Genomic DNA, 16,343 nt, shown 5'->3' with positions numbered 1-16,343 from the left:
ACAGCCACATGATGGAAGGTGGCTTAGAGGGCAAATTCAGAGTAAATCTATATGATAAAGTATTAGAAATGGAAAAGTTGAGTCAAAGAGATATTTATTATTTATTTTAAAAATTGAGATAGTACTCACATACCATAAAATCTGCTCTTTTAAAAGGCACGACCCATAACTGTTAGCAGCTGAGATATTTATTTATTTTTAAAAGATTTTTTTTTATGTGGACCATCTTTAAAGTCTTTATTGAATGCATTACAATATTGCTTCTGTTTTATGTTTTGGTGTTTCGGTCATGGGCCAAAAGAGATCTTAGCTCCCTGACCAGGGTTTGAACCCATGCCCCCTGCATTGGAAGGTGACGTCTTAACCACTGGACTGCCGGGAAGTACCCTGAGATATTTATTTTTAATTTTGATAGGTTTTGCCAAATTGCTTCATCAAAATGAAAATAAATATATTTTTGACTCACTTCTAAGAATTTGTCTCACTACAGTGTACAGAACTATATAGGTTTCTAGCTCCTTCCTCATCGCTCCCCACATATAACAGTATCTCATTGGTCTTCATTCCCTGAAGGACAGGGAAGCCTGGCATGCTGCAGTCCATAGGGTTACAAAGAGCTGGACACGACTGAGCGACTGAACAACAACACTGGCCTAATATGAGAAGCTAAGTCCAAGTTCAGGGAATGCACAGGCACATCCCCACACCCCATTCTGTGGCATGCTGCAAAGAAACTGGGATCCTAGCATGTTTCCCACACCGACAAATGCACCTAAAGTCCAGCGTGACTCACAGTCCTTTACATTCTTTCAAGAGAGGTACACAGTCTGTGCAAGCTGTGTACCAGTGCTGTCCTATTGTGACAAGGGCAAAGGCACTCCAGGGACCTCAGTGTTCTTAGTTTAATGCTCCTGCGACCAGAAAATTAAAGAAGGAACAGTGTTTCTCTGTGTTTGTTCTCCAAACATGTAGTGACCTCATACTGCGTTGTTCTGTCCTTGGTTGACAGTCACCAGTGCCAACAGTGCCAGCAACAGGACACTGAATAAGGTTTGCTTTGAACCACACCATCTCCTCCCATTATATGCCAGCCCTTGGTGATCTGGCAGGACCTCACCCCCTAGGAAACTGAGTCTGAGCTGCTGCCCAGAGTCTGCGCCCATCCACACTGAGAACACAGCCAGCCAAGTACCATGAGGCGTATAATACTGTCTTCCTCTTCCTTCCTTTTCCTCATGTGTTTTTATAAACATCCAAAGGAAAGATAATCAAAACCTGCAAGAAAACTGGCTGGCCGAGAAAATGAAAACCTGGGTGACACAGGGAAGAGGCCACATGTTTACGGGTGCCTTTTGTAAGTAACATGGCCATAAAACAAGAGGCTCTTAATAAAGAAATGTCACATTCTCCAAAGCTCTGTATAAGTGACATTCTGTTTAAGGAGAGGAGGGGCATTTCATACTTACGTTCCTTCCTCATCGTTTCATTTCCAACAAGGGGAAAGGAATCCTAAATGTACAGTTTTCTAGGAGCACAGTAGTTATGGAGCCAAGATTTTGCAGCAGCACACAAGGAAGGAAGGAAGAAGGAAGGAAGGAAGGAAGGAAAACTAGAATGAAAAGAGGAAAAGGCACCGGAGGGTCTTTATTTAGCATAGCAGGCTAGAACAAAGGAACAGACAGCAGGCATTCATCACCTCTGATTGGTTTTTCTGACTATTAAGCACACACACTTTAACTCAAAAGACAGAACTCCTGCCTTCCTCTCCTGCACGCTGAGCACCGTCTGAACAGAATCAAGATTTGGATGAGCCCGTGTAATCCCCTTTCATTTTTCATCTGCTGTGCTGATTGTAAAGTGAAACAGAGCCACTGCCCTCTCCGAATGTGACACAAGGCTCGAAGCACACGCGTTGCAGAGTCCCCGGGAGCCAGCTGTGCGCAGGTAACTGGAGCCTGCCCTTCGCCTCGCTGTTAATAAGAGTAATTGGCACGCCACTGAGGGGCTGCTGGAGCGCTGTGATTTGCTCCGTACGGGGGTCTCCCCAGACCATATGCGCATGCAGCGGTGATAGAAATATTTTCCATATGAGCTCTCCCCTCACATGCTTAAGTGCTCCAGGCTGAGTCAGGCCAGCCCATTTGTCATTTACTCTCCACACTGAAAAATCAACAGGGAAGTTGCGAACTTCAACTGCAACTAGAGGGCAATGGTCTGTCTGCTTTCAGCCTCCAGCGTCACTAACCCAATTCAGTTCCTCCAGCTCCCATTCAAGACCCCTACCTCCTACCCACAGCCCCCACCCAACAGGCCCAGAAAATATCTGCAGAGGACACGGGTAACTAATAGGCTAAAAGCCTAGGACAAATGACCCGTGGCCACACGCCTCTGCGCCACATGTCTGCTTTGAACGGAGTAACGAGCCTGCTGCAACCACAGCTTGCCCTGCAGCCTGGATTTGAGAGCAGCTCCCTTCCACTCCTCTTAGAAAAGGGAAAGTCATTACCGGAGGCTTTCAGAGCTCTCTCTGTCCCTGCAATGCTAACAAAAGGCAGAGCTGTGAAGTGGTCCCGTGGCATTTCTAGGAGATACAGTTTGCACTTGGCTTTTCAAAGGGAAGATGGATTCAGGAAAAAGGCTGTCTTCGCATAATTCAGCCCTCAGTCTCCAAGACTTTTCATCAGAATAAGAAGTAAAAGGAGTGGATGAGGTAAATTTGTTGCAGGCTTCTTTGCAGGTGATGGTGGCTACACCCAAGAGCTTCCCTCTCCAGCCCATATGATCATCCTTTCCGATCTCTGCCTGTGTCAAAAACTGGCTCCTACAGGCACCTATGATGTTCAGAAATGTATCCAGCAAACATGAGCTAAGCCAATAAGAATAAATCATCCTCATGGGTCTTATACATGCCTCCCGTCTATGGTACATCTGGGACGCTCCAAGACCTGTTATACTCCGCTCTTCAAACCTATGATACTAAGTTAAGCACAGACTTTTTTCCCCCCAAGCACATCAAAGCTAAGAAGGATAAAAACGTAATGCAAAGCAGCAAAGAAAAGCAATTCCTCTAGCATGCATAAGCAACACTGGAGAAATATTCTCAACAGGTAACAGTCCCTACTGGAATCTGACAAGTACTTTTTTTTTTTTTTTGGCAACAGCAGAATTAGAAACGTACATGCTCCAGGTATCTGTCACCAAAGCCATGCCAATCCCCTGGTGTGGTATGTGGTGTACCTTTCACTGTACCAGAGAAAGGTTTCAGAAATTACAAGATTTTTTAAGAAGCAAAGAAATCTTCCTATAAGAAAAGGCAAGGCAAGCCTAAAACAGCAAAATAAAGCATTACTCTTTGCACACCATAAAAACCCCTTCCCTGATTCCTCTTGGTAGATAGAAGAGGAATATAATGCTGACAAAAATACAACTTCTGACAAGATATTTTATTTGGCTTACCTCTCCCCCAGGTCTTGCTAACACTGCTGTTTGAACGTGGAGCAATGTTAATATCAGGTAGCTGACAAACATTATTACCCAAAATTAGAACTACCCTAGAGGAGAACTCCGTCTGCCAAGTGCTAACAGCTAGCAGATGCACTTGTGTCTCGGGATTCCAGCCCTGGAGTTCCGCTAGGCACCGCACTGGTTCCCTCCGCTCTCCCTCATGTACTGCCCGGAGCTCCCAGCTCAGCCTCTGCTCTGAAGAAAACTGGTAAGCTGATCTCTTCATGTAATAACTTCTCCCGGCTGGGGGAGGGGACAGGAGCCAGCTGGGAGCTGGGGGGCTGCCTTTAACAGAAGGCAGAAAGGGGAGGGACAGAAATGATCAATGTGGAGTTCTGCATCTGGTCTCATTCATGAAAAGGGCTCCAAGGTAAGCACTCCACAGGCAGGGGGATGGGCCCCTGCTTCATCAACTGAGGCAGGCAGGAGGCAGCGATCAGCAGCAGGATAAGCTCTAGGCTGGGAGCCGGGAGACCAGAGGCCTTCCCAGTCCCGCTGCTGATAAGCTGTGTGTGCCTGGATAAGTTGCCAACCCTCTCTGGTCCTCGGTTGGTGGTCTCAGTGGTACAGTCAAGGGTTGGCTGGCCTCTTAATTCCCTTTTGGTTCTGATTTGATGGCTGCAGAAATCTAGGCTGTGCTATCAAGGGCAACCTTAAAGAGGAAAGAAGTCACACAGTGCTACGTGTTTACATGCTTAACATATGGATGTGAATAGATGGGAACTGAGGAAGTCACCATAATACCCTCTTGCTGCCTTACTGGGTCTCTGTCCCTAACCATGAGCTTGAGGAATTACTGCAGACAATGTAAAAATAAACGGTAAGGTGGGAACAAGTGAAGCCCAGGTATTGCATGACACTGGCACAGTGCACGCAAGCAAGATGGTTTTAGAGAAATACCTCTGGGAAGAACCACACTGACCATCAAAGTGGGGCTTCTGGAAGAAGGAGCACAGGAACAGGTTGGGAAGTAGGTCATGCTAAAGCCTACAGTCCACTTGATTGTGTAAACCAGAGGGGGAAAAATGACTATCAGGAAACACACCAGAGGATCTGCACGGTCTTTTCCTTTTGGGATCAAACATCAAGCACCCTTTTGTCCAACAGTGTGAAAAAGGATAGCAACCAGAAGATTGGAAGTAATACCTTGAATCACAGTGAAATGTAAGGTGAATTTTTGTTGTCATGAATATGGCAAGCATACTTCATCTGTTATTCTCCAAAGAATTGATTGTGCTTATAATAAAACATTATAAAAAAAAAAAAAAGCCTACAGTCCACTTGAGACATCATAAGCCAACTCAGCATGAAAAGGCAGGCCCATGACTTAAAATAGGTTGAGAACCCACCAAATATTAGATTCTGCTTAGAAGGGGCACAAGACGCCACTCAACCATCATGAAGTGGAGGACAGGATGACTGCGTGGTGCAGTGGAAAAAACCTGGTCCCTGGAATCAGGGGGAAGTCAAGTCAAACCCTCATACTGCTACTAATTTGCTGTGGGTCTGTGGCTGAGTGTGGAACCCCAGTGGGCCCCAGCTGCTCCACTGGTCAAATGGGGAAAGGCCATATGCTGGTTCTGATGATTATCAACGAGGTCATCTAGGTTCAAAACTTGGCATCATTCCTGATACACAGTAAATGCTAAAGACAGCGGCTCTCGCTTTGATCTGATAAATATTGGCACTCGGTCCCAGAAAGTAAATTAATAAACACTTGAAAAGCCTCAGGTTGTGGGCATTTTCCTGTGTTAATGAGGAAACTTTAAACCAGACTGCAGTTTGTGGCCATTTCAGAACATTTATTATCACCAGTCATTGTGAGAACTTACTAGTGGGGAGTATTTTTGGGGGGTTGGGTGGAGAGACCTTCAGTCCTTTTTTCCAGGGTTGTAAGAGACAGAAGGTAATGGTGAAGAGAAAGGAAGGAATGAATTTCCTCTCTTCCCCATGCTTCCTCTTCTTTCTCCTTCTTATTTATCATTATTATTGTTCAGCATTTGGTCTGTTCTGTTTGGTGACTGAAAGGGCACTGCTGTCTACTCAACAACTTCACCGCAAAGGCAGGAATTGTCTAAGAACACCAGACTACTTGAAAGACTGGCGTTTTGTCTAGTCCAAGGGTTGGGGAACTTTCTGTAAAGGTCCAGATAGTAAATACTTTTGACTTTGCAGACCATACGGTTTCTGCGACAGCTACTCAACCTTGCTTGTTGTTGTTTAGTCAGAAAGTCGTATCTGATTCTTTTGTAACCCTGTGGACTTGAAGCCTCACCAGGCTCCTCTGTCCACAGGATTTTCCAGGCAAGCATACCAAGTGGGTTGCTATTTCCTTCTCCAGTGGATCTTCCTGATCCAGGGATTGAACCCGAGTCTCCTGCACTGGCAGGCATATTCCTCACCACTGAGCCACCTGGGAAGCCCACTCAGCCTAGCTGGGGTAGCATAAAAACAACCAAAAGCAATATACACACGAAGGGGTGAACAGAGCTGTGTTCCAACAAAACTTTGTTTATGGAAATAGGTAGCAAGCCAGATTTGGCCATATTTGTCAACACACTTCTCAATCACCCTTCCACCCACTGTAATCTGATTTTTAATACTTCTTCTCTACCACAGGAGCTCTGGAGATGTCACCAATGGCCTCTGAGTCATAGAATAATATAAATGATAATTTTTCAGAACTTATCTCATTTTGACTTCCTTGCAGCATTAATAATGGCCTTCTATTTTTTTAAATATTGTGGTAAAAATACATAGCATAAACTTTAACCACTTTAATAATTTTTAAGTGTATAATTCAGAGGCATTTTAGTATGGTCACAATGTTGTAACACCATCACCACCATCCAGAACTTTTTCATCATCCCAAACAGAAACTCTGTATTCATTAAATAGTAACTCCTCAGTTCTCCTTCCTTTCAACTTCTGAAAACCTCGATTCAGTTTTCTGTCTTTAGGAACTGGCCTGCTTGATGTTCCTCAACCAAGTGGAATCGTATAATATTTGTCCTTTTGTATCTGACTTATTTCATTTAGCATAATATTTTCAAGGTTGTTGTAGCATGAGTCAGAATGTCATGCCTTTTTAAGGTTGCATAATATTCCATTGTGTAGACATACCACATTTTGTTTATCCATTCATCTGTTGATGAGCACTTGGACCTGCCAAATGTACTTCAAACTCAAAAGGTCTAAAATTGAACTAAAGTTTCCCTGAAAACTGTTCTTCCTGTTTTCTCCATCACAGTGAATGATACTGTCTAACTCCTAGAGATGGAGAGGTAGGTGTCATCTTGAGTTGTCTTGTTTCCTTACCAAACCCTCACCAGGTGCGAGACAGTTACCTTCTAGAGCTATCTCCAATCTGCCCTTGGCCCCTGATTCCTGCTGCCTCTGCCCGTATGTGGGTGGGCCTCTACTATCCCTTCCTGACTTTTTGTAGCAAGACCTTGTAACTTCCCTACTCTGGTCTTTCCCTTTCCAGCCTTATTCCTCACTGCAACCACTGAGATGCTCCTAAAATGTGAATCTAATGATGATAATCCCCGATTCTTTTTTAAAACTTATTTTGAAATAATTTTATATTTACAGAACATTTGTTAAGATAATACAGAGTATCATGGTTTATCTTCCCCCCGTTCCTTCTAATATTAACATCTTCAATAGCTATGGTACCTTTATGAAAAGTAAGACATTAACACTGATGTAATGATAGTAACTAAAATAAAGACTTTCTATTTCTCCAGTTTTCCCCCAAATGTCCTTCTACTGTTCCAGGGTCCCACACTGCATTTCGTCAACACATCTCTAGTCTTTTCCCGTGTATGACAGTTTCTCAGTCTTTGTTTCTTATGACCTTGACCCTTATGAAGAGTACTGATTAAAGATTTTATAGAATGCCTCTCAGTTTGAGTTTATCTGATGCTTTCTCATAATTAGCCTCTGGTTATGGCTTTTGGGGAGGGACGCCACAGAGGTGAAGTGCCATTGTCATCTCATTTTTCAGGGGCACCCTACACCAACGTTACTGGCGATGCTGACCTTGATCACTTGGTGGAGGTAATGTCTGCCAGGTTTGTCCACTGTAAAATTACTCCTGATAGTTTTCTTTTTCCAAATCCTATTCATTAGAAATGAGTGAGCAAGTCCAGTGGAATTAAGCTCCACTTCCTGAAGAGGGAGTGTCAAAGAACATTCAGATATCCATCACAATAGTTAATACATATTTGGGGGGAGATACTTTGAGGCTATGCAAATATTCTGTTTTGAAAAGTTTTATCCACTAATTTGAATATTCATTGGTAGATCTTGCCTGCAGCCCTTATTAATGTAGTTCTCTAAATGTCTATTTTCTGTTTCCCATCTACATCTATTAATCATTCATATGGAATATTCGTCCCTCCCGCCCCCATTTATTAATTCAGTCATCTATTAATTCTTCTCTGTTTCTTAAAACCTTGTGATTACTTTCCATTGTGGATGAAGTCCAAACTCCTTAACATGACACTTGCAAGGTTGTTTACAATCTGATCTCTTCCTGCCTTCCAGCCTCCTCTTCCCCCTCTTTTTGGGTTCACACACACTCCACTGTCCAGACATCTTGATCCACAAGAAATTATCCCTAAATGCCATGTGTCCTTGTGCTCCATGTTGGTCCCTTTCTCTAGACTATCATCCCCCCGGCCTCAGAAGGTTGGCTCTTGTTGCCCTCTACCTCTTTGAAAACTCAGCTCAAATAAGCACCAAATACCAGAAACCACCTACATGCCCACTGATAAGAACTAAATGAATAATTTGTGACATCCATAAAATAGGATACTCTGCAGCAGTAAGATAAAGATTGAGCTTACTTCCTATATAATGATATGACACATCTCCAAGATTTATTCAGTGAAAAAAGTGGGATACACTCCAGTGTGTTTACTATCCCATTCTTTGTGCATATGTGTTTATAACTGCTTGTATATATATCAGCTATCAGTGGAAGAACACATCTGAGGCTACCCACAATATCTGCTTCTAGGGAGAGGAACTCGGTAGCTTCAGAGCAGAAATGGGGTCAAGACTTATGCCTGTGTAGGCACTTAGTCACATGTGGTTACCGAGCACTTGTGATGTGGCTTTTCCAAACTGTGATCTGTTATACAAAAATATACTTTGTATCAATGTGAAGACTTGGTATGGAAAAAGAATGTGAAATATCTTATTAATATGTTTTTTGTTGATTAGATGTTGGAATGATAATTTTATATTTGCTGGTTTAAATAAAGTGTGGTATCACACAACTTGCCTTGTTTTACTTTTTAAAAATGAGACTACTAGAAAAATTTTAAATTACATATTTCTGTTGGACATGTCTATATCCCTGTTATACTTAGGGAATTGTCAGAAATGTGATGCACTGCTATTCCAAAAGTCAATAAAAATGAAGCAATGGTAATAATAACAGTTAATAATAGAAATAAATAAGTACTCATATACAAATCTCCCTCCACCAATGATTCATTTAAAGGTCATGTCTTCTGGGAGTTGTGTCTTGACAGGCTCCCCACCCCACTGAGGACATGGCCCTTGGCATTCGTCCCTAGGCATTCTCCGATTTGCTCCAGTGCAGTATTTATTGTAATTGTTCACTAATGTATCTGCCTTCATCAGTACAGACTGAGGCCTTGATGATAGGAGATGTGTCTTTTGTGTTCCCATGGCTCCACACATAGCCTTGCTCAGTGTGCACTGAATTAGGGAATGAATGCCAGAAAGGGTCATATAGGAAACTCTCACCTTTTTTGTGACAGAAGAAGAGGTCTTCGAATGGCACATTTAAGATACCATGAAGGGGAAAATGAAAAGCAGAAATTTCCAGAAAGTGTCTCCCTCTCAGAAATGCAGACAACTGTTAACCTAACTGTTGCGTGACCTTGATATAGAACGTAGTAGTAAGTGCAGGGAATATGAGTAACCAAGAACAGGGAAAACAAATGTTTTCCTAAAATCACACATTTCATGTAAAATATAATCATATACTACTGTCTGAATAACAAAGAAGAATAACCCCATAGCAAATAGCACCTCTAAGTACTCTTGCCTGGAAAATCCCATGGACGGAGGAGCCTGGTAGGCTGCAGTCCATGGGGTCGCTAGGAGTTGGACACGACTGAGCGACTTCACTTTCACTTTTCACTTTCCTGCATTGGAGGAGGAAATGGCAACTCACTCCAGTGTTCTTGCCTGGAGAATCCCAGGGACGGGGGAGCCTGGTGGGCTGCTGTCTCTGGGGTCGCACAGAGTCGGACACGACTGAAGCGACTTAGCAGCAGCAGCAGCAGCAGCAAGGCTATTCTATTTCCTGCAAAGAATGTCCATCCCCTTATAAAGGAAGAAGTGAGGCCTTTTTCTCCATAGAGATACAGTATATGTATAGCTAAACGAGTCAGACTATCTTTACTTCCTTAAATATGCTTACACTGGATGGAATGGGTAGAAACAAAATCTCTGTCAAGAAGTTGGCGATTGGTCTGGGAGCAGGTGTTAGTAATTAACTCTCCCTTTGTGTGGACCACTGAGTGATTAAATAGCCAAGGAAGTGGGAATGAAGAAAGCAAAGGGGGAGTTCTCTGCTCCATTCCCCTCAAACATATGGAAAATCAGGAGAAGCTACAGCAAAGGAAGGCAGGGGTCCTTCCCTTTCTCCAGTTCCTGCTTATAACAGACCAAAGCTGACTCCCATGACCTGGAGGGCAGCTGTGCTGTTAGGCTGAGCACCTTTGGTGTCACTGAAATGAGGGTGATGCTTCTTGGCTCGGCTTTGAATTCGAGACAGGAGCAGGGCCAGAGATGCTGTCAGGGAGATGCTCACACACAGTGCAGGGGGCGGGCTCATCCCAAGTCTGAGAGGACATGGGTAGTGAATGCAGACATTGATACCACTCGTGTTGACCATATTCTTTATTTCAATCATTTACCCTAAGGCAGAGGTTCTCAAACTGTGGTCCCCAGACCAGCAGCCGCAGCACCATCAGGAAGCTTGCTAGAGATGCAAATACTAGAGCCGCACCCCAGATTTACTGACTGAGAAACTCAGGGCACGGGGCTAATGGATTTGTGTTTTTCTACATAACAGTTCTCTGTCTAGTAACCTGAATTCAAACTGTATAACTTGAAAGGGTTATTACATTATATTTTATGTATTATTAATTAAAACATTTTATTTAAAACATTAAAACCATTTAAGTAAAAACATACTGTTTATTAAAAACATTTTCTTAGAAAACATGACTGTCTGATACTAAAACATAGCATAAAGCTGTAATAATGAAAACAGCGGCAAATAAAACAGGTGTAGGGTTAGACATTATTTACATAACTAAACATGCGAAAGGATTTAATGTGCAAACAATGAATCACTACAGATCTGGAAGGAAAAGGATGGAACAGGGTTAGGAGAATGGCTATTTAGTTATTTTCCTAAATAATACTATATGCTGTTAATAAAAATAAACTGCAGGTAGATTTAAGATTTTAATGTGCACAACAGACGTACGAAAGCAGTAAAAAAGAAATAGGTCAATATTTCTATATTCTTGGAATGGGGGAGGACTTTTAAGCATAGCTCTTAAAAAGGCAGAAATTATAGAAGAAAAGATTTGCATGCATTTTTTAAGATTTGGTAAATCAAAAATTCACATACCATTAACACAATTTAAAGTCGAATACATAGTAGAAGATGTACTTTGCTTGTTTATTTACTTAAAATATCAATACTTATCATGTGCTCAGACTTGGAGATATTGTGATCAGCAAAAGAAGACTCAATTCCTGTCTTTATGGATCTTGCTGCCTGGTGCAGGAGGCCAACATTAACGAAACCCAATAAGTACATTAAAAATTGAATGTGAAAAGGGCTGCAAAGAAAAGATACGTGGTGATATAAGGCGCGTCCTCATTATGGAGACTGGCTTGTGACAGGAGCAACAATGGCTTTCACAAGGACCCGAGAGGAAGCAGGTGTGGATCCAGAGAGAGTGGGCGAGTGGAAGCAGAGCGTCAGATTAGGCTGAAGACAAAGGGGGGGAAATGACAAAGAGTTGCATCCTTTTCCTAATGAGAATCTGTTTTAAACACGGAGTCAGCAGTTACACGACTAGAATTGCACTTTGCAAAGGCCACTCTGTTTATAGAGAAAGGGCTGAAGAGAGGAGAGAGGCCAGAGTGCAGGCTGGGAGGTCAGTGAGAAGATTACAGTTAGAGTCCAGCTGACAAGGGATAAGAGCTTAAACCAGGGTGGTGAAAAGAAGTGACTCATTTCAAAGGTAATTCACATCATCTATAATGGAAAAGAGTTTGCGTCCATAATAGATTTTTTTAAACTCACAAATCAGAAAATGTCGATTTTAATAGGGAAAGGCTGGAAACAATGTTCAGTAGCAGAGTTGCTAAATGAAGTATGGTATATCTCAAAAGTAAAATCCTATCCAATCATTTAAAGTGACTATGAGATATACTTACTGATATGGGTACATTTTGATATTATAGTGCTTTAAGATAAGAGTAGGCCACTTAACTGGAAGTGCAGGAGGAAACAGACAGAACAGGCTCCATCTTGAAAGCAGGACTCCATCTTGGGCGGGACCGTGGACTTTGAGATATATGCCCAGTATCTATAGAAACGACATACCAACTGGAAAACCAGGGCCCCCAGATGGAAGAGCCCCAGGGCTCTACCTAGACTCTCTGTCGCCTAAAAGAATACCCTAATTATCTGTGTAACCAAATAGAATCATAAATTCTATCATGCTTATTGGGGTATGACCACAGGCCTATTGATAATTGTCCACTCTTAACTACCTAGGCTTAAGTCATATGAATCATGGGTTAACTTTGATTGTATATTTCTTTTCCTTTGTTCAGACTAGTTTCAGGGAATTTGGGCACGTACACTTAGGGTATATAAGGTTTTCAGAAAAACTGGTCAGGGTCCTTGGCTAAGAGGAGACTCTGCCTTGGGCCCACTGGTGTAATAAACTGTACTCTACTCTCTGCATTGTCCTTCTGAATGAGTTTGTTTCCCAGAACGCTGTGGCTACAACATTTGGTGCCTTGGCCGGGAAACTCCTCACTTACAGGAGACAAGTCCCATTTGGGACTACTCCGAGGCTTTGCAGCTTGAATCTTCTAGATGGGGGAAGACACCTCGCCCTTCTGGAAGGATTCTGCTTCTCAATGACCGGACCTTTCATGTTAGCAGGTAGTGGAGGGCAGCAGGGAAACTGAGCACTCAGGTGAGGAGGAATCCATCCAGCAGGGTGAAAGAGGGGGCCTGATCACCCCCCTGGGAGGGACTAGAAGGAGCGGGGACCCACAAGAGCCTGGAATAGGCAGGTGGTGATTGCTTGGTACACAGGTCGAGGAGCGTACTAGGGCTTAGGAAGGGAATTTGCCAAGGTCATTTAGGAGGTGTGTCCACACCTTCTCAGGAAAAATTATTACCAGCGACCGCCAGGGGATTTTTAGGATAGGAAACTGGTCCTTGTATGCTCATATTCTGCCCTCCCCCAGGAGGTGTCCCATCTGCTGTGAAATTCTTGACCCCCTCGGAATTGTCAGGCTAGAAGGAGGGGGATACATAAGTGAGTATGAATTGGCTTTTCCAGAGACGACATGGGATATTTAACCCATCTATGTTTTCATCCGCACCTGATCAAGCCCACCAAGGCAGAATGGACTTTAAGGGAGAAACAGTCTTGGATCACATGGTGTTCTGGTTCGGCTGTGCTGACCGGCAGGTGAAGACACGCTGATCCCCCTTCTCCCTCTGGGATCTGGCAGGATTGGACAAGGATGCCCTGCCCCTCCCCCATACTGGATGATGATGTGGCCACCAGCCCAGTGCTCCACCAGGACTGGAGGCCACCTTAATGCCCGATCCAGGGCCAGGTAAAGTTCCTGCAGCAGCCGCTGCTCCTCCGCCAGCTCTCCCAGAGGTCACAGAGCTGCCACCTCGGTGGGCTCCGATCCTGGTGACAGAAGCCTCTGGCCAACACTTCCAGGATCCAGCTCCTGCCGAACAACCCAAGCTATACCCGCCTCTCCCAGGGAGTACTGACAGGAAGGGGAGGGAGACGTTGCAATTAAGCAGAGACTGCGCTCTGCCAGAGAGCCAGAGGGAATGAAAGAGAACAGACAAGAGATTTGCAGTGCTAGCTGCTGCTCTGGGAAAGTCTATCTCGGGCCCTCCGGAAAACCTCCTCTGCCCCAGGGACAGGACAGTCCTTCAACCGGTCCCAATGGAGGCCCCGGGCCCCATTACAGCCAAACCAGTGTGCCCGGTGCCAAGCTTTTGGCCCCTGGAAAAATGAATGCCCTAAGGCAAGGAAGGAAGAGGAAGCTCCCACAGTTGTGGGGCTTGCTGACTTGGAAATTAAACAGGGCTGCCAGGGCTCAGAGATATCAGGTCCCTGAGAGCCCATGGTAACCTTAAAAGTGGGGGACCAAAACATTGACTTCATGGTGGATATAGGAACAGAACTGTCAGTAGTAACAAAATCTGTGGCACCACTGTCCAAAAAGACTACTGCTGTAACTGGGGTATCGGAAGAAGAGATGATTAAATCGTTTTGCCAGCCCAGAAAATGTCAGATGGCGGGGCACCAAATGATTCATGAATTCCTCTACATTCCTGAGTGCCCAGTACTCCTGTTGGGAAGAGACTTGCTCTCCAAACTAGGAGCACAAGTGACTTTCTCCCCTGAGGAGAGGCCCACCTTCAGGACGGGCACTATGACTTATTTGCTCTCTCTCTCAAGAACCGTCTCCAAGATGAGTGGAGATTGCATGAGCCTCCAAAGGAAGAACCGTGTGGGCCGGAAGAGCATGAGAGAGAGCTAACTCAATTATTCCCTGAGGTCTGGGAGGAAGACAATCCCCCCTTTCCCCAGGCTGGCTAAACACCAAGCCTCAGTGATAATAGAACTCAAACCAGGCACCATCCCGGTTAGAAAGTGCCAGTACCTGCTACCAATAGAGGCTTGGGCCAGCATACTGCTCCACATCAATAGATTAAAACAAGCAGGCATTCTAGTAGAGTGCCAGTCGGCTTGGAATATGCCGATCCTGCCAGTCAAAAAGGAAGAAGGACAGGACTATAGGCCTGCACAAGATCTCAGGCTAGTCAACCAGGCTACTGCGACTTTACACCCCACTGTTCCAAACCCCTATACCTTACTTAGCCTCCTCCTGCTGAGGACTAAAGTTTATACTTGCCTAGATCTCAAGGATGCCTTCTTCTGTATACACCTCGCCCCAGCGTCTCAGCCCATCTTTGCCTTTGAATAGAAAGATCCAGTCGGGGGCACCAAACAACAGCTCACCTGGACTCCCCCACAAGGGTTTAAGAATTCCCCAACCATCTAGCCTTGGTTTCTGACCTGGACTCATTCCATCCGAAAGAGTATGGATGTTGGCTCCTACAATATGGGGATGACCTGTTGCTGGCTGCTGAGACCAAGGAAAAGTGCTGGAAAGGGTCAAAAGCACTGCTCCAGCTGCTGATTGAAGCAGGTTACTGGGTGTCAAAGAAGAAGGCACAGATCTGCAAGGAGGAGGTAAGGTATCTGGAGTTTGTTTTAAAGAAGGGTGCAAGGTTCCAGACCCTACTTGGGTCCTGTATACTGATGGCACTAGCCTGATAAAACAAGGACAATGGCTGTCAGGTTAGCTAAAGTGGAAGGGGCCATCAAGACTGAAAAGGGAGTGGCAAATTATTGGTACTGGAGGGGCTGGCACACACTCTGATAAGCCAAACCCACCAAGCGACCCACCTAGGCCATGCTGCCTGCTAACAGGTTAATGCTGCCTCTCGGTACAGACAAAAACCTCTGGGCATTCAGCTGAAAGGCATGTTGCCCTTTGAACACCAGGGAGTGGACTTCATTGAAATGAAACCTCACCGACACTACTGTTACCTGCTGGTCATGGTATGTACGTTCATGGGGTGGGTAAAAGTTTTTCCTACCTGGACTGAAAGAACATCAGAAGTAGTTCAGAGCCTGCTTAGGGAAATAGTTCCCAGATTTGGATTTCCTACCAGCTTTGGATCAGACAATGGCCCGGCTTTTGTAGCTGATTTAGTACAAGTAAACAAAACTTTAAACATCAGATGGAAACTACACACTGCATATAGGCACAGAGTTCTGAGATGGTGGACTGAACCAACCGGACATTAAAGAGACTCTCCAAGTGGAGTATAGAGACAGATTGCTCCTGGGTGGACTTGCTTCCGACAGCTCTGCTCAGACTCAGGATGACCCCACAGTCCCATGGCTCTTCTCCGTGCAAAATTGTGTAGGGGAGGCCCCCTCCCATAATAAAACAGGTGTCAACAAATTTGCCTCAGGTAAGGGGAGATGAGATTTCACAACAGATGGAACAACTGGGTAAGGTAATAAATCAGGTAACTAAGTTTGTACAAGAAAGGGTGCCATTCCCCCTTGGGGAACAGATTCACGAATTTGTGCCCGGGGATCAGGTGTGCATCAAAGACTGGAAACACAACTCCTTGGCCCCACATTAGAAGGGTCCATATACTGTTGTTCTAACCAGCCCTACTGCAGTTAAAGTTTCAGGTGTCACTCCCTGGATCCACCATATGAGGGTGAAGAGGGCATACCACGCAGACCCGGAGGACAGCGAGCGGACTATACAAAAGGAGCCCACTGATTCTCATGGAACCAAGATCATCTTAAAGAAACAGAGATGAAGCTCTACAATCAACTGCTGCTACAAGGACTTGCTGGTATCATCTTGAGACTAACCATAGTTTCAGTACAAAGAGGGACCTG

At 44.4% G+C, this 16,343-nt stretch overlaps 1 protein-coding gene across 3 annotated transcripts in view; it reads right to left on the bottom strand.

Annotated features, from left to right (window-relative positions):
- Window positions 1–16,343, bottom strand: part of THSD4 (thrombospondin type 1 domain containing 4) — a 672,444-nt gene that overhangs the window by 225,947 nt on the left and 430,154 nt on the right. Inside the window, exon 1 of one of the 3 annotated variants that reach the window (XM_070797012.1) lies at window positions 3,457–4,720. The exons of the other annotated variants lie outside the window; for them this stretch is intronic. Coding sequence (XP_070653113.1) covers window positions 3,457–3,528 — 72 coding nt within the window. The 5' untranslated portion in view covers window positions 3,529–4,720. Of the gene's footprint in view, window positions 1–3,456; window positions 4,721–16,343 lie in introns of those variants that run through there. 3 annotated transcript variants of the gene reach the window in all.

Source organism: Bos indicus, chromosome 10 (assembly GCF_029378745.1).
Source record: "Bos indicus isolate NIAB-ARS_2022 breed Sahiwal x Tharparkar chromosome 10, NIAB-ARS_B.indTharparkar_mat_pri_1.0, whole genome shotgun sequence".
Taxonomy (NCBI): domain Eukaryota; kingdom Metazoa; phylum Chordata; class Mammalia; order Artiodactyla; family Bovidae; genus Bos; species Bos indicus.
The sequence above is the reverse complement of the archived record's forward strand: the minus strand, read 5'-3'. Positions and strand labels throughout refer to the sequence as shown.